The sequence below is a fragment of the Camelus dromedarius genome, chromosome 11, assembly GCF_036321535.1.
Source record: "Camelus dromedarius isolate mCamDro1 chromosome 11, mCamDro1.pat, whole genome shotgun sequence".
Taxonomy (NCBI): Eukaryota; Metazoa; Chordata; class Mammalia; order Artiodactyla; family Camelidae; genus Camelus; species Camelus dromedarius.
This window is the reverse complement of record NC_087446.1, coordinates 35,455,781-35,474,418: the sequence shown is the minus strand read 5'-3', so window position 1 is coordinate 35,474,418 and position 18,638 is coordinate 35,455,781. Positions and strand designations below refer to the sequence as shown.

At 35.1% G+C, this 18,638-nt stretch overlaps 1 protein-coding gene across 1 annotated transcript in view; it reads left to right on the top strand.

Moving 5' to 3' along the window:
- The window catches only part of SLC5A8 (solute carrier family 5 member 8), a 47,673-nt gene that overhangs the window by 17,830 nt on the left and 11,205 nt on the right, over positions 1 to 18,638 (top strand). The window contains exons 5-11 of the mRNA XM_010990003.3: positions 471 to 625; positions 5,213 to 5,353; positions 8,270 to 8,399; positions 12,203 to 12,291; positions 13,158 to 13,270; positions 15,840 to 15,907; positions 18,057 to 18,143. Coding sequence (XP_010988305.2) covers positions 471 to 625; positions 5,213 to 5,353; positions 8,270 to 8,399; positions 12,203 to 12,291; positions 13,158 to 13,270; positions 15,840 to 15,907; positions 18,057 to 18,143 — 783 coding nt within the window. The remainder of the gene's footprint in view (positions 1 to 470; positions 626 to 5,212; positions 5,354 to 8,269; positions 8,400 to 12,202; positions 12,292 to 13,157; positions 13,271 to 15,839; positions 15,908 to 18,056; positions 18,144 to 18,638) is intronic.

The window sequence follows — 18,638 nt, the reverse complement described above, 5'->3', positions numbered from 1 at the left end:
GTGGGGGACACTTGGGAAGTCTGTGACAGTGGCTAGTACAAAACAATTTTAGTTTTTAAACAACTGCTATGTACATACTGAGTGAATATCAGCCCTGCCTGTGGGAGAAATCTATGATATTGCCATTTGCAATTTGACTCTGAATTTTCTTCCGAACAGTATCCCCACACCACTCCACTTCACTCCAAAATATATATATATATCTATCTAGCCACACTCAACATGCCATGTATTTTGACCTCCCTGTGCTCTTGCCCATGCTCTTTTCTCTGCTGGGAGGACCTTCCATCTTGAACTCTGCTTATGTTTGAAAGTTTTGTCCAAGTATTGCTTTCCTGAATGTCTCCTTGGGTGCACTTCATGGCCAAGATCCATGTTTTCCTTATCTTTGTCTAGCATAGTGTATAAGCATGTAGATGCTTAATAATGTCTAGTAGAAGCATTAATCCTAATACATTTTCCTCTCAAAGGGTGGTCTTAAAGCGGTTATCTGGACGGACGTTTTTCAAGTTGGGATCATGGTGGCCGGATTTGCATCTGTGATTATACAGGCTGCACTGATTCAAGGTGGAATTAGCACTATTCTAAATGATGCCTATAATGGTGGAAGATTAAACTTCTGGAAGTAAGTTGCTATTTACTTCTTGGTTACTAGAACATTCCTTTTGCTTTTTCTGTAAAAATAACCTCTTTACTGAAATAGTAAATTTACATTACAAAACAAACAAACCACTAAAGATGTGGTACAAAAATTTGAAGCTGGCAAGTAAATGTGTAAGGAGTTTTCACCAGGTCTTTAAGGGGTTACAACAGTCACGTAATACTTAGTTACATGGTATAGAGGATAGTGCTTCCTTCTGAGAAGGGATTGATAGCAAAAGAGTATTTTCTTCCAGATATTAAAGTCTGGAATAGGTTGAAAAATGGTGTAGGGAGTTAAGAAAAGATACAGTAGAGAGATAAGAAAAGGAAACCTCTTAAGAGAAAAATGCTCAAAGTGATTCCATTTTGACAGTTCTTTGGTTCAAGTAGTCTGGAGAATTTCTCTTTTAGTATTGCCCTGGCAATATATAGCATTTTATGATTAATACTAAATATATACAGTATTAGTATTAATACTAAATAAATATTGTATATATGTATATATATGTATGTAGTATGTGTGTGTAAATTTATAATCTACATTATGTAATACTGAATATTATTTCTAGAAAATTGACTAGAAAGGTTATTGCTGATGCCTCATGTGTCAGTATAGCAGATGATGTAACATGTCTTACAAATCCTTTCGGTTTTCCTAAAGACTAATGGAGAAACTGGATATTCCATCACAAATATACCACACAATTTAAAAGAATATTTTAAAACACTTCTCTTTTGGATCAATAGCTTCGTCCTTATACATCACGTTCAGTGTGCAGAGAGGGCTCACATTGGCATGGACCAGCTCATTCTCTCTTTAAGCAGCCCTGCTTTGAGACAGGCAAGCTGAAATCACTGGCAAGAGGAAAGGAAAATCACTTTGCACTTGGTGGCTCTCTTCTTGGTTTTCTGAAAATAGGTGCTAATGTTTGAGAAGAAATTTTTCAGAAATTGGACAGGGTCAATGCGTTAACTTGCAATGAATCAACTTCAGCTGTTCTCAATATATATGTATTATTTTCCCTTTTACCTCAGGATTCAGACCCAGTTGGCCCAGCTTTGGCATGATTCCATCCTTTAGCTAGGGCACAGCAGAACATTTTGACTGACCGCTGTCTAGGCTATTTAATAAAGAAGTGGTAGTTCCCCCAAGGCAAACCTAGATTACTGCTACCAGAAGAGAGGGGAATGGAAACTAAGAAGCAGCAACAACCAGTGGCCACTTGGGAGACCTTGATTAATCACAAATCTTTTCCTAATCAGCTAGGTTGAGGGGAGAGGATGTGGAACCAATCATTTTTCTTTAAGATAATTGTCACTTAATACAAAGGGTACACATATTGCTGCATTGAAATGATAACTCATACATCAATAAGAGATTCTAAAAAGTAGAAGATTAGATATTTTTATGACCCTCACTTTGAAGGTTGCCAACCGTTAAGTAATAATGAAGAGCCTTATTGTATATCCCTTATTATTCAAATATGTCTTGAGAATATGGTGGGCAAAAGATCTGCTCTGGTTAAGATAAATGAAGAGAAGGATTTTGTCTTGGTATTTTTCTGTATGGTCTAGAGTTGGCATATGTATTCTATATTGCCAAAACCACCAGTTGGGTATTTTAAATCTTGTCTTTTGGATGGAATGCATTATAAATATCAATTGTCTATCTGGTCTAATGTGTCATTTAAGGCCTGTGTTTTCTTACTGATTTTGTGTCTGGATGATCTGTTCATTGATGTAAGTGGGGGTGTTAAAGTCTCCTACTATTGTTGTATTATTGTCAATTTCTCTTTATTATGTCTGTTAACATTTGCCTCATATATTGAAGTGCTCCTGTGCTGGCTGCATGTGTATTTACAATTGTTGTATCTTCTTGGATTGAACTTTTGATAATTATGTAGTGTCCTTCTTTGTCTCCTGTAACAGTCTTTATTTTAAAGTCTATTTTGTCTGGTAAAAGTATTGCTACCCTGACTTTCTTTTGACTTCCATTTGCATTGAATACCTTTTTCTATCCCCTCACTTTCAGTCTGTATGTGTCTTTAGATCTGAGGTGAGTCTCTTGTAGGCAGCAAATATACGGGTCTTGTTTTTGTATCCATTCAGCCAGTCTGTGTCTTTTGGTTTGGAGCATTTGGTCCATTTACATTTAAGGTAATGATCAATATGTATGTTCGTATTGCCATTTTGTTAATGGTTTTCAATTTTTTTTTGTATGTCTTTTTTCCTCTTTCTTATCTTGTTCTGTTCTCTTGTGATTTGATGACTATCTTTAGTGTAATATTTGGATTCCCTTTTCTTTTTTGTGTGTATGTCTATTATAGATTTTTGATTTGTGTTAACATGAGGTTTTTGTATAGCAGTCTGTATGTATATGTCATTGTTTTAAGTTGATGATCTCTTAATTTCAGTGCATTTTAGATACCCTGCATTTGTACTGTCCTCCCCTCATGATTACTGTTTTTGATATTATCCTTTTTATCTAATTATTTTATGTATCCCTTAACTGCTTATTGTGGATACAGATGATTTTACTACTTGTGTCTTTTAATTTCCTTACTAGCTGTGGATGATTTCCTACCTTTACTGTATGTTTGCCTTTACCAGTGAGCTTTTTCATTTTGTAATTTTCTTATTTCTAGTTGTGGCCTTTTCTTTTCCAGCTAGGGAAGTTCCTTTAGCATTTGTTGTAAAGCTGGTTTGGTAGTGCTGAATTCTTTTAGCTTTTACTTATCTGTAAAGCTTTTGACTTCTCCATCAAATCTGAATAAAAGCCTTGTTGGGTAGAGTATTCTTGATTGTAGGTTTTCCCCTTTCATTATCTTAAGTATATCATGCTACTCCCTTCTGGCGTGCAGAGTTTCTGCTGAAAAATCAGCTGATAACCTTATGGGAGTTCCCTTGTATGTTATTTGTTGCTCTTCCCTTATTACTTTTAATATTCTTTCTTTATCTTTAATTTTTGTCATTTTGATTACAATGTGTCTTAGTGTATTCCTCTTTGGGTTAATCATGTATGGGACTCTCTATGCTTCCTGGATGTGGGTGACTGTTCCCTTTCCCAGGTTAGGGAAGTTTTCAGCTCAGGCCCTTTCTGTCTTCTTCTTCTGAGACCCCCATAATGTGAATATTAGTGTGCTTGATTTTGTCCCAGAGGTCTTTTAAACTGTTTTCATTCTTTTTTCTTTTTTCTGTTTTGCAGCAGTGATTTCCACTGATCTGTCTTCCAGCTCACTGATTCGTTCTTCTGCCTCATTTAGTCTACTGTTGATTCCTTCTGGTGTATTTCTCATTTCAGCTATTGTATTCTTCAACTCTGTTTGATTTTCTTTATATTTTCTAACTCTGTGTTAAAAATTTCTAACTTCTTGCTCTGTGCATCTGTTCTTCTCCCAAGTCCTTTGATCATCTTTATGATCATTACTCTGAACTCTTCCTCAGGTAGATTGCCTATCTCCCTGTCACTTATTTCTTCTTCTGGAGTTTTATCTTGTTCCTTGTTTCCTTATGTCTGAAACATATTCCTCTATTACCTCAGTTTATCTTACTTCCTCCACATAACTCACTGCCTTTTGGCTCTCAAGTTTTATTAGCTAATACAGTAGCTGCTTTCTCTATGGAAGAAAGGGCTAACATCCTTGAAACTCTTAGACTTTGATATTAAATGTTAAAAAAATGGAATAGAGGCTCTCATCTGTCCATAGGAGTTCTGGCATATGCATAAATCAGAGCACTTTACTTGACTGATCTCAAATGTGAGATTTGAAATGGATTTGCAGAATTTCATAATTTTCAGAAAGTTTCCATGAAAGCAAATTTTGCAGAAATTTTTCAAGCTTCTACTGTGTATCAGAGGTGAACAGAATCATTCCTTCAAAGGTGATACATTAAGAAGAATTAAAAGCTGTATCAAATGTGGAAGTTAAGTTTTCTTTGTAACAATATTTTATAAATGTCATAAAATGACTTTCAACTATGAGTATTTAGTTTGTTCACATAGCATTTTAAGAGAGCATGATTATAATGACATGGTAGTTTTAGAAAATGAAAACCTTTACACTGCATTAATTGACTGAATCTTTTTAGCTTGAATATAAAGTAGAACTATGACATACATTTGCTAGGATAGGAATTATACATGCAAAATGCATCAATATTGTGTTCATTTCAGTACTATGTCTATTGCTGCAGTGTACTTAGGAACCTCTCCTCTCTTTCTCTCTTTTCAGCTTCATGCTCTTCACTGATTACAGCATGGCAGACTTATTTAAATAATTTCCTATGGCCATGGAGAACAATTTATATAAATTCTCAGAATGATTAGAGCATTTACTTTTCCCCCAATCCCATGCAAAATTTCCAAGTCTCTTGAAGTATCAATTTTTATTTTATTGAACCTAAGTTAGGAATATTTCTACCTTTTATATTACTTAATCACTTTATACATTTTATATATGTATTTGTATTTATGTAGGTATACATTGCTTGCTTCCAAAAATATACTAGGAAGATTTCAGTAGTTTTTTTGCTGACAGTTAAGATTTGTTTTCTGTTTCTTTTCTTTTAGTCTTAATCCTAATCCTTTGCAAAGACACACATTCTGGACGATTATTATAGGAGGGACGTTCACGTGGACCAGCATCTATGGTGTCAACCAGTCCCAAGTGCAGAGATATATTTCCTGTAAAAGCAGATTCCAGGCAAAAATGTAAGCCAAACGATGGTATATGAATCTTCAATCGCCTTGGCTCAGGTTTGAGTCTTCTGTATCATGAAATTCTAAGAGATAAATTATATACTTACAAAAGGATCACATAGAACAAAGTGGTACTGTATGTTTTAAATCAGATATTTTAAAATATTTATATGAATTACTAAGTAAAACAAATCTTATCAAATAAATAGGCATTTATTGTGCATCTGTTTGTATTAGGAACTATGGGGAATAAAAAAATTTTAAATGTATGGCTCTTATCATGAAGAAACTTAGCACCAAATTAGGAAAATACATACAAGTATCTGAAAAGTGAAATAACATGAGAAATGTATAAAGATTCCGTGAAATAATAGAACAATAGAGGAAATGTTCCAGAGAATTATGTTGCCAGATGTGCTGGTGCATTTTATTTTCAGACACAGTCATGGGTTTATAACCCCATTCTAATACTTGCTACTTGAGTGATTTAGTCTCTCTGAGCTTCAGTTTCTAAACTTGTAAAATGTGTATAAGATATCAAACATCTCATAGAGGTATTGTAGAATTCTGTGTTTGGCATGCATGTGGTAGGGGTCTAGTAAATGTGAATTTATTTTTTCACCTCAAATCATGGGATGTGGAGGAAGGGAATGAGTAAGAGATTCTTGTCAATAAGGCAGAGACTGAAGGATGATCATACATGGGCAGGGGGAGAAGAATTGGAGAGCATTCCAGGTAGGCAGAGTGATTTGGATAAAGCATAGAGGTCGGAGGGGCAACATGGTCAGAGAACTCTCCATCCCATCTTGGCCTGAGCAAAGAGTATGAAGAGTGACTAGTTCTTTTTCAGGAGACCTCAGATAAGCTTGGTGACCAACATTCTTCATACTGATAAATAAGGCTAAGTTGACTCATGCATTTATGGGCTTAAAAACATCAAATAGATTAATAAGAGTAACAAGGTGGTTGGGGTAGGAGAATGGGTGGCAATTCTAGTTCTTTTCAAAGGAGAATATGAAAATATTGTAATATCACAAGTCAGAACTCAATATATTGAGAGTAAATTGGTTTAGACATTACCTGTCTTTGAAAAATTCCACAATGAAAACTCTATATGAACATTAGTACAATAACTAGATATGGAATCCCCCAAAAGTGAGCTTAGGAGTTCTGGTGTTTTAAGAAACTTGGAAAGAATATAATTTATATATCCAGTAATCCATCTGTATTAGAGCTGAAGCCTCTCCCAAAATAATTGTGCACATGTGCTTCTTTGGGAACATGAAACTCAAAAAGTCCACTTTTATAACTAAAAAACAGTGTTATTAGCTTTCTTAATGAGAAACAATTTCCTTCAGACTAGCCCATTTTCTCCCAGTTTCTAACACTGGCTCCCTGGGAAGAATAAATCCCAGCCCAATGGCAAGACCTACTGACACTGATTGACTGGGGGCAATGTCAGATGTTGATAAGTGATCTATCTGAATGGTATTAAAGTAAAATAAAACAAGATAGTAAAGTATTAAACTCATATATAAGTGAGGGGTGGTATCTGATCAGAAAGGTGTCTTGAGTATATTTTCTGATGATTTGCAGATGAGATACAGTTAATCCTACTATTTTTAGACAATAACAAAACATACATACAGTAAATCTAGTCAGTCAAGGGAAGAGGCTAGCAATCTGTTGCTTGGCACCTATTGCAGGTTCTCCCGGATGTGGACTCTGAGATGGAGTCCGCTTAGGAAGTCACCGCTGGAGAAGAGAAGGAAGGGAAGGGAAGCAGGATTGGCCAGAGGGAGAAGTTGGACTGTGATGCAGTCTCAGCAGAGGCCTCAAGGGGCGCTCTAGAGCTGGGGTGACCCTTCAGACTTGTCCTAAGTTAGTGTGAGGGGACTCCGCCTTTCAACCTCAGAATCCAGCAGTCATTTTATGCATGCTGCCCCGGGGGAGGGGCTATGAGTTGGTGAGGGTGGGGTACACTTTTCTTCAGGCTAGGGCAGCTCATCACAGTGTCCACTACAGCACCCCTGGGGAAAAAATGTAGCCACCTCAGTGAGAGCAATGTTTACTATTCAATTGATTATTAAGGTGAAGCATCCAATGACTTTAACACTAATAATATCAATAAGCACCATTTAACAAGTGTTTATTACATGTCTCTGTGCTATATTATATATATATATATATATAATATATATAAAAAATACTATTTTATTTACTCTTATAATTCAGGAGGTAGGCATTGTTACCTCCAGGTGTATATGAAGAAACTGAGGATCAGAGAAGCTAAGTTACTTGCCCAGGATCACATATGGTAGGGAGAGCCAAGATTTATGCTTAGGACTGACTCCAGTGCCGTTATGTAAATCTTTACAGTCTACTGGAGCACACACCATGTATTAAAATGCTGAACCTTGTTTGAGGAGATTCCTGTCCAAGGAACACAGGTTTGCCTTTCACACTTAATGGATGGCATTACAAACCACATTTAAACGAGTGTGATAAGTTTCTATGTAGATGCTAACAATGTTTCGCAGTTTATAATTGCATTACTTTTAAAGGGAAAATGAGGAATAGTCACTGCTCTGTTGACTATTAAGATCTTTATTTCTTTGACAAGAAGTTTTAAAGTAGTGTAATTAGATAAAATTATAAAGCTAATAATGCCCATGGAACTCTGACTAGGAGGAAACATTTGTTCAATGGCAAACCCCCATCAATTCAAAGTATTTCCGAATCCATTGTTGGCTGACATCATAAACAGAAGGTAAGGCCAGAATAAAATAAGTAGCATTTCTGATAACCAAAAGAGAATGTCTATCTATTGAATATGTCACAAAGTCCCTCCTGTTTACATAACAAGTTTCCTCATCTTTGGGATGGAAATTAAAATTGTCATGTGATGGTTTGTTTTCACGTCTTTAGGTCTCTCTACATCAATCTTGTGGCACTCTGGGCAATCCTCACCTGCTCAGTGCTTTGTGGGCTCGCGCTGTATTCCAGATACCATGACTGTGATCCTTGGACAGCCAAGAAAGTGTCTGCACCAGACCAGGTCCAGTACCATGTCTTTCTTATATGTGCAATAGTGACATGCAGAAAGCTTATTAGCTGGGAGGAAAGAGTATTCATATTCTTGTAAAGAAATAGCAAATGTGCACAATATAATCGTCTTTAGTTTCCATAAGGCATTTGGAAAAAATTTATTTTAGCAGATATGGAAATAGCAAGAATGAAGAATGTTATATCCAACATTAAAATATTGAAATGCTTGGGAAATTTTCAAGGCAGGTATTAAAAAGAAATAGCTCAAGGCTGGGAGTAGAAATATAAACACAGTTTTAAAAAAAACTCCATACACACCATGGTACAGCAGAACATTTTGTAGTTATCCTTAGATTGTTCATTTATAAACAATTTACCTTCTGATTTTTAAATAATAGAGAAATGAATCTAATAAGTGAACATTTATTGAGCACCAACTATGTGATGAGATTCTGTGCCAAGACCTTTGTATGCTTCATTTCTTTTAGTTATCACAACCCTGTAATTCTAATTTTAAAGATGAGGAAATGAATGAATGTCAGAGAGGTTATATGACTTGTCCAAGGTCACATAGCTAATAAGCAAGAATAGCTGCAAGCACTCATCTGATACTTACCATGGGCCAGGCACTATCATAAGTGCTTTATATGTATAAATTTCAACTCTTAATCCTCACAGCAACACTCTAAAGTAGGTGCTATGATTGTCTCCCTTTCAAAGGTGAGGAAACTGAGGCATAGAGAAGTTAAGTAACCAGCTGGTAAACCTGGAGCCAGGATTTGAACCCAGGCAGGCTGCCACTAGAGTCCTAACTTTGAATCTCTATGCCATATATCATCTTTCATAAAGTGTAGCTAGAATTCAAACCCAGGACTGCCAGGCTCCAATGCTTGAGTTCTTGTTCTTAGAACTCTTGCAAAATTATTTTCTAACAATTGATTGTAAATCAGGTGCCCAGGGCATGCATTAGAATGATCATAGGTTGAATTTTCTGTTGGTGTAAATGCATAACATACTCCCAGGAAAATACAACTTTGTGGGATTAGAAAGTGAGAGCATCCTTCATGTGCATATCTCAGTCCTGTCTTGAACTGTGCCCTCCTGTTGATAAACAGATCTTCCTGTTTGCTCAGAGAATCTTAAGAATTGTGTTTACTCTGCTGATGGAGGCACTCTTCTGTTATATTCTCTCTAGTCAAGACTGTTTTGTGATTTTTGTCAATCTTTGTCTTTGAAGACCGTAGGGATTTAAAATTTTTTAAAAAATTTTAATGTATCTTCCCCTTACTCTGAGCAAAAAACCAAAAAACCAAACAAAACAAAGCAATTTTTTTTAAGGTGCAACCTCCTAACCTTGAGACTTCTCCTCATCATAGATTGTATGCAGGGGTGTCTTGCATGCATGCACTCACCATTTAGAGAGCATGTGATAAATTTTTGAAAAAGAAAGATGCTTTCTCCTAATTGAATGATTTCACTACTGATTGTTAACCAGTTAATTAAATTAATATTTCCCCGGGGATACAATGCCAATAAGGCACAATCAGTAGATCGGGTCAGAAGCTTTACCTGAGAGAACAAAGGTAAGTTTCTGCTGCGCCCTGTGATAGCTCACACTGAGGAAGCAGGTTTGGTACCTAGATATAGTTGTACTGCTTTTCTAACAGTCTTACCCAGTTGATTCTACCTATATCTGCAGGGACCATTCAGATTCTGAAATATCACACCGAAGATTTTTGGAAAGTTGACAAGAGAGTAGAGGATTTTAGATCTCATTATAACACTAACGATGGAATTTTTACTTTTGCTTATGTATAGAATACTGCTTGAAGTTAAACTTTTAAGATATCCTGGGGAAATTGCATGTTGATCTCATAGAGAGAGAAGTGCTATTCTGTTTTCCTAAGAATGAAGAATTAATAAGCTTTAGTTAAATGAGATCAAAGAGGCTGATAAGAAAGGGCATATCATCCACTCTGAACTATTGAGAGAAGGAATCAATGATGTTTCAGTGCAAAAGAGAGGACATTTTCCTAGAAAATTATCCACTCAGGACTCTGGTTCAAAAATCAGTTTCTGCCATATAACACAGTGCTGAAGTCTGCCATATAACACAGTGCTGAAGTCATACACCTTCCCATCCTTATTTAATATTTATTTTCTTAAAAGTAACTGATCGAAAAGCAAGTATCAGGAGTTGTTTTTTTAAAGAAGCCAGTTTCAGGAATTTCGTGAGGTTAGTCTCCGCTCGTCACTATGTTTCATACAACAATTGACCCTTGAACAACACAGGGGTTAGGGGCCCTGACCCCCCGCACAGCAGAGAATCTACGTGTAATTTTTGACTCCCTCAAACTTAACTGCTAATAGCCTACTGTTGACAGAAAGCCTTACCAATGACATAAATAGCCGATTGACACATATTTTGTATGTTATGTGGATTATATACTATATTCTTACCATAAAGAAAGCTAGAGAAAAGAAAATGCTGCTGAGGAAGTCATGAAGATGAGAAGATACATTTAAAGTACTGTACTGTATTTATCCATACTATAAGTTTACCTTGTCTGTTTGCAAGATGAATCATCTGTCAGGACCTATATCAGTGAGTCTTATATGATACGAAACACTGCAGATGTTACACTCTTACCAACACTAGACATCAAAAGAGAAAAAATAATATGAAAGAGAAATTCATATTTATTTACAAGTGTAGCAATTCATGCATTGGTAAAGAAGCAGCAATATGATTGCTTCATAGTAGCCTAGTGTAATCCATACAATTGCTTTATGGTAGCCTAGCCTATACACTAATGAATGAATCGTTTTAAAAGTTTTATGATATACAGTATTACAGTCATATTCTTAATACAGCATTGGAAACACTGTTACTTTTTTAAACTACTTATCTTTGATAATAGATTGATACATAGTTTCTCCCATTATGAACTATGGTGGCACACTGTACTGTAAAGCAACTCTTTGAAAGCAGTTATGAAACAGTAAAAAAAACTACAATATTTTAATATTAAATATCACTCACCTTATGCCTTTGTAAGAATAGGCTATCCACTTCAATACAAGTCTTGCATACATGTTCTACACATACATTTTTATATATTTATTGTAAAAAAAATCTACATAAGTGGAGCCACACAGTTCAAACTCATGTTGTTCAAGAGCTAACTGTATTTGCAACTATAATTACACTTTCAATCCTGAACAGTGATTGAAGTTCACAAAAACAGCTTTGAGTCATCAAGTAAAGTTAAATTTAAAGTGAATGCTTTTTACTTAAGCACAGAGGTATGCCAATATTTCCTTTAAATTGATTTACTGTTCCAAAGAATGAAAATAGCTACCTATTACCGGGCACTAACTATATTCCATGTACTATAGTAAGAGCTTATATAGGTTATCTAATTTAACTTTTTTTTTTCTTTTTGTTAGTGGAGGTACTGGGGATTAACCCAGATGTCAAAATGAAGAATAAAGTATGTTAGCAGATTTCTTTAAGTCAGATATTATATTTGGGACATTTGGAAACAGAGGTTAAAGACCTTTCCATTCGAGATGATATTTAACCCTTAATAAGATCCTACAATCTATGAATTTGAATATTCATGCTGAACGAAGAAGTTGAGCATTTCTTGTACAATTTTAGCAGGTAAAGAGTTTAATTTTATGTATTTTGGAAATTTCAGTTATGTGGAATAGCTTCCTTTAGTTCTTGAAGAACACAAGATAAATGAGGTGTTAATCAATTTATTTCGTAACAAATAGTACTCAAGAGTAAATGTTGGAATTTTTCAGCTCATGCCTTATTTGGTACTGGACATTCTGCAAGATTACCCAGGAGTTCCTGGACTTTTTGTGGCCTGTGCTTACAGCGGAACATTGAGGTATGAACAATGACTCTAATAATACATGGTTTCCCTATTGGGATCTTTCTTTTGTTGTTTGATATTTGGGAGGAAAAGCTGAATTCTGGATATGAGCACAAACGGCCCCAAAATAGGTAATTTACTCCATGTATCCTGTCTGTCGGTCTGTTATCTCTAGGGGCTGGCAGTCTATTATCATCAGTCTCCACTTTTAACTTTGGCCCCTTCTATCTAATACATCATCACATATCTTGTAGGGTCATAATGACAATGATCAGTTGATGGTAGCTTTTGTTGATTACCAAAAATGGATACCTACAGTCTTGGTTTAAAATATACATGTAGCTATGGCATGATCAAATGGAGAATTAGAATTAGAATTTCCTTTTACAGGCTGAATAATATATACTGTCCAAAGAATCTTGTTTTGTATTCGAACTTCTTCATTGTACTTTCTTCCTATGTTTGCTCCAGGGAACCCTTATTATTAATGTGTACGACATGTGTTAGTGTGGATCCATGAAATTAATTTTATTGATATTTATGGTGTATGTTAGTGAGGACTTATGACAATTCTTTCTATGCACAAAGAAAAATATGTTTTAAAATCATTTTGTAGTAATACTGCATGAACTTGGTAGATTCTTTCCATAGACACTAAGGATTCATTTCAAAATGGAACCAACAATTTAATTTGTTCTGAATCATTCTTGGATGACAACAACTTCCAGAAAGAGGATGATGTAATTATTTAAAAAATAATATAGTAGAAATCTGGTTACATTTCAGAAGTGACAATATATATTTTTCCCTTTTCTTATTCCCAGTTAGATTATTATTACAGTTTAAATATTATAAATAAAAAATTTGATTTTCCCTTACAGCACAGTGTCCTCCAGTATTAATGCTTTAGCAGCAGTAACTGTGGAAGATCTAGTCAAACCTCACTTCACATCTCTCTCAGAAAGGTCTCTCTCTTGGATTTCCCAAGGACTGAGTAAGTTTTCATTTCACAATTCCATTTTAACTCTGGGAGATGATTTTTTAGAGATATCAAAAATTCTTTCCTATAAATGTTATACAGTAAGAACTTCTGAGCGTGAGTGTGTGTGTATACATACATGCATATATATATATATGCCTGCCTGCGACTTACCACAGTCATGGCCATATTTGCAATCAAGATTTGGGACATACTTCAAACAATTAGTTGTCAGGCAACCATGAAGAACAATTTCCAGAGGCCCTATTTGGCTGTCCTTCTTTCTTTACCTTCCTCCTATCCCAAATCTAAGTTAAAATTCCTAGCCACAGTTAAAATTCAACTCTCTTCCTCTTTTCCTCCTAAAATTTAAACCACAGTTTAAAAAATATCCTTAGTTTGAAACCAAGAGCTATACTTTTTCTGTATAACCTAAGAGGGCACTGCAAGTTTAAATTTATAGACATAGTCCATGTGTATAAATTGAAGATAAAGGAAAAGAGCATTATGGTTTTATCTCTTCTATCTGCACATGTAGACAATCGGGAGATAGTCAATAAAACTGTACAAGAAATGCTCAACTTCTTCGTTCAGCATGAATACTCAAATTCATAGATTGTAGGATCTTATTAAGGGTTAAATATCATCTCGAATGGAAAGGTCTTTAACCTCTGTTTCCAAATGTCCCAAATATAATATCTGACTTAAAGAAATCTGGCTAACATACTTTATTCTTCATTTTGACATCTGGGTTTAAGTGTTTTGAAATGAATGAATAACAAATTTTTTTTAAAAGAATCTTTAACTTCAACCTACTAGCACTAATAGACTGTCAAAGAAATAGTAAATAATATTATATTTTAAACCATAATTCTCTATATAATTGCCATTACTGTAGCCTGGAATAAGTACTTAATTTATATTCTTCAGTGTCTCCTAAATTTAAATTGCATTGCATCATTTTATTATGTATCTGATTTTAATCCTGGAGCATAATTTTAGAATGATACTATGCTTCCTAAAGAGTTTTTAGATTGGTTCATTACGGGATTATGGAAGCTGTGTGGTTTAGTAGAATGAATGGAAGCTTTTGAAGTCAGACAGATGCAATCTTGTTTCATCAATTTACCAGTTATTAGCCTTGAGCAAACCCAATAACCCCTTTGAGCCTCTGTTTCTTTATATGGAAAATGGGAACAAAAAAAAATTCACCTTCCAGGTACTAAGAGGTTTAGAGATAATCCGTGTAAAACAAGAGGCAGTAGCTGGTGCTCAAGGAATGATGTTGATAATGATTAATAGCAAATCACCTCTGCTAGTGTAGATGAAGTTTTCATTCATTTTGAAGGGTTGTATGAAAGTGTCACCTTGAGGTATATTACAGGAAGGACATCAAAGAGAAGAACATGGCAAATGGTTTGAATGTTTCCGATAACTTTGAGTACAAAAACCCACAATAGTGACTGTTCATGAGCTACCAAATAGATAAGAATCAAGCTAAATATGTTGAAAATACTATTTAAATTAGGGCATTCAGAGGCATGAAATATCATTGCAACAAATATCATTGCAAATATCTTTGCAAAAATTAATGTAAGGTTTTTCCATTCAGGTGCAAAAAAGATTGTTTACTCAATATACTTAACAAAATTGTATGTGCTTGTATAAGTAAGATAGAAATAATGTTAAGGAATGCACTAATTTTATGATGAGCAAATTTCTCATTTATTTTATTTTTTGGATTTTGAATTTTATACATGGGAAATGATATTAACTGTTTTCAGGTGACTTTTGCTGAAGGGAAGTCTTTAAAATAAAAATTGGGGGAGGGGTGTAAATTTTCTTATCAAAATTTTAAAAGTAAAATGTGTACTTGGAGAAAATCTGGAAAATATCAAAAGCCAAAAGAGAAAAAAATCCCATAATCTGACCACCAGTGGGGTTTGAGAATTTCTATAAAGAAGTTTTGGCAAAACAGTTTGGTGGAAGGGGGACTATAATACTTGTCTTGAAGCTGCCTTTCTTTGCTGGTTTAACAGGAAAGGTTTGTGGATGCTGATGGAGATTATGAGAGGGCTAAAGATCCTGAAACACTCCGTGGTGTGGATTTCCACTTCCCAAGAGAAATGAATGCCTAAAGTCATAAGACTCTAATTTCTGATGTTTATTATGCTTCTGCCCCTCATCATGTTGTACAGGGTAGAGCTGAATTGTGTCCTGTTTCAGGCAAACTGAAAAAAGAGACCTAAGCCTTCTTTTATAAACAAATGTTTATGGAGGATTAGATTAATAACACAATAGTTCTTAGCTTTTTAAATCCCTATAGTTAACTCTAGGGATTTTTTACTTATATAACTTAATGTAGTTAATCCTGGGACCCAATATTAGAGTTTTCTTTCCTCTTACGCACACTGCCGATCCTGTAGAAAAACACTTTCCTTTTTTGGCTGGCGTTGACGTATGTAGCCATTCTTCACCACAGTCATATTACTCACTTGGAATCAAAGGTGTGGTAGCTTATTCTATTGAGAATTCTAATCCTCTGGGTCTGGATTTTACAATGGCTTTTGCATCATTCATCTAGGTGTGCTGTTTGGAGTCCTGTGTATTGGAATGGCTGCGCTAGCGTCACTAATGGGATCTTTGTTGCAGGTAAAAGCTAATCCTTGAAGCTTTGAGTCATAATCACTAAATAATTCTTCTTTTTCTCCTTCTCCTTCTTCTTTTTTAATGTTAATGTGACCATCCTTCCAGACTTCTCTCTCTCTATACCTACACATAGACATACGAAGGGACAGAGATGACTGAATTCTTTTTAAATTTTTAAAGGATATGGTGGGGAGGATAATAGCTCAGTGGTAGAGTTCATGCTTAGCATGCATAAGGTCCTGAGTTCAATCCCCAGTAAGAAAAAAAATAAATAAATAATAAAAATTAAAAAATTTTAAATTAAACTTTATATTTTGGGGTAACTGTAGATTTGTATGGAATAGTAAGAAATAATACAGAGGGATCCCATATTCCCTTTACCCAGTTCCCCTCAATGGTGTGAGGCTTAGGTTGATGTTCTTTTCCCCCCTTTTCCCTGTGAATACCTGTTGCTCCAGCACCACTTGTAGAGGCTGCCTTTCTTCCACTGAACTGCCATCGCCTTTGAACCTGTGTGAAAAATCATTTGGGCATATTTGTGTGGGTCTATTTGTGGTTTCTCTGTTCTAGTCCATTGATCTACGTGTCTATCCATCTGTCAAGGTCACACAGTGTTGATTACTATAGCTTTATAATAAATCTTGAATTCAGGTACACTGAATCCTTCCACTGTATTCTTATTTTTCAAAACTGTTTTAGCCATTCTAGTTCCTTTGCCTTCCCACAAGTTTGAAATAATCTCTATACCTCAAAAAATCTTACTTAGATTTTAATAGGGTTGCATTAAACCTGTTTAGTAATTGGTAAGTATTAATTATACTATTATTACTAATACTACTAGTAATATAACTACTACTGCTTTCCTCGGATTAATGGTTGCACGAATTATCTAGCACACCTAAGCCACAAACAACAAAACTCCTCTTAATGTGCTTTCCTCCGTTGTCTGCATTATTGTTTTTATTTCTTATTGTAGTTGATTCCCCCCTTTGTCATAACCAACCCTGGCCTGAGTATATACAATGAGATGATCCAGGAGAATCATCATAGCTCCAAGCCATGGAGCTCTTCCTTGCTTTATTTTTCCTGGAACAGGTCTTTTTTGGGGTATATCCCTTATATCTCCAAAACTGGCTCTAGGTCACATTGTCATAGCCTGCTACATGGGCCAAGTGACTTCTTTCACATTCTGCAGTAAAGTCTAACTTCCTTCCTACTGTGCTCTGGTTCAAGAGATGTTGTGAAGTGACTCTTTAGGATCATACCCTGAGCCCGTATCCTCCTCAAACACTAGTCTCTGTCATCATATCCTCACTCCTTTCCCTAGTCTATGTGGTAGACTTTTTTTTCTTTTTTTGAAAAAGTACCTCAGCCTATATTCTCTAAAGCTGTTCCTGACTGGATTTTTTAAAAAAAATTATTAATTCTTTGCTATCAGGCCCCTTTACTCTGTGGACACAGCAGAAATGGTTCTGTCCACTATCAAAAATTAGCCCTCATTAATAGCCATTATTAGGAACATACATCTCTTGGAAATTTCAGCCGTTTGCGTCTCCATTCTTCATGTTGCACATTTTTTTCACTATCATGATTTTAGCATCTATATACGTCAAAGCAAAGGTTGTAATTAACCAATTAGATTTTGAACCTCTTTCTACATTATTTGATCCATCTTTTAAAAAATTATATTTTTAATTTTAGTCCCATCTTTAGGGAACCAAGGATAACATCGGGTTTCATTGCCATCTCTAGTCACTAGCAATACTTATCCACAGTCTTTATTGGCAGAGGATTTTTGAGACTATCAAAGCACAAGGGTGTGATGTGATTGATTATAAATGTTGACAAGAATAAGGTTGGGAGAGGTGGTGTTCCTCTCAACTTATGCAGTTATATAGTTGCTCCCACTGTCTCATGACTCCCTACCTTCTTTATGTTTTGCTTCTTCTATTGAGGGTACCTGAATGAACAGATAGAGACTGAGAAGCAGAAGCTTCCAAGTTCTGATTACCTCTTTGTCAATGACAAGGCTGCCATGATTTTTAGGAGGAGGCGAAATAGTTTAAAACCTCATCCTGCTGAGATAACTTTAAAACACTTTCAGCTTTGGATTTGAGATTTGCTAACTGATGGCTTTTTATTACTTTTGTAGGCAGCACTCAGCATATTTGGCATGATTGGTGGACCACTTTTGGGCTTGTTTGCTTTGGGTATTTTGGTTCCCTTTGCCAACTCAATTGTAAGTATAAAAAATAAATATGTGAAGAACCTACTTTCCCAACTATAGTAGCAGCTCTACAATTTTTTCTCAATTGTAAAGATATGGTTCCTTTGATATCTGGCATTAGTGACTTGTCTTGATGACTTAAATTACTCATATTGACTTTGCTGGGATACACAGTGAATGTACTATGGACTGGGACCCTGCATGGGTGAAGCTAAATGAAAACTGCCAGAAAAAAATATAGATTATAAATATTATATAAGTAAATTGTTTATTATAACATAATTATATTCTATAACTAAAATATAGAATATTGTATAACATAACTAAAGGATATATATTATTAAATAATACATATTATGAATATTATATAACTAAAGGAACATCATTTTCTGTGCATTTATCTTTTTACCCTTCTTAAAAATTAATCACTAGAACTTAAGAGACTGACAGGCTCAGATATGAAAGATTTTAGGGCAGTAGAGCTGAGAATACTTGTGAATAGCCAGG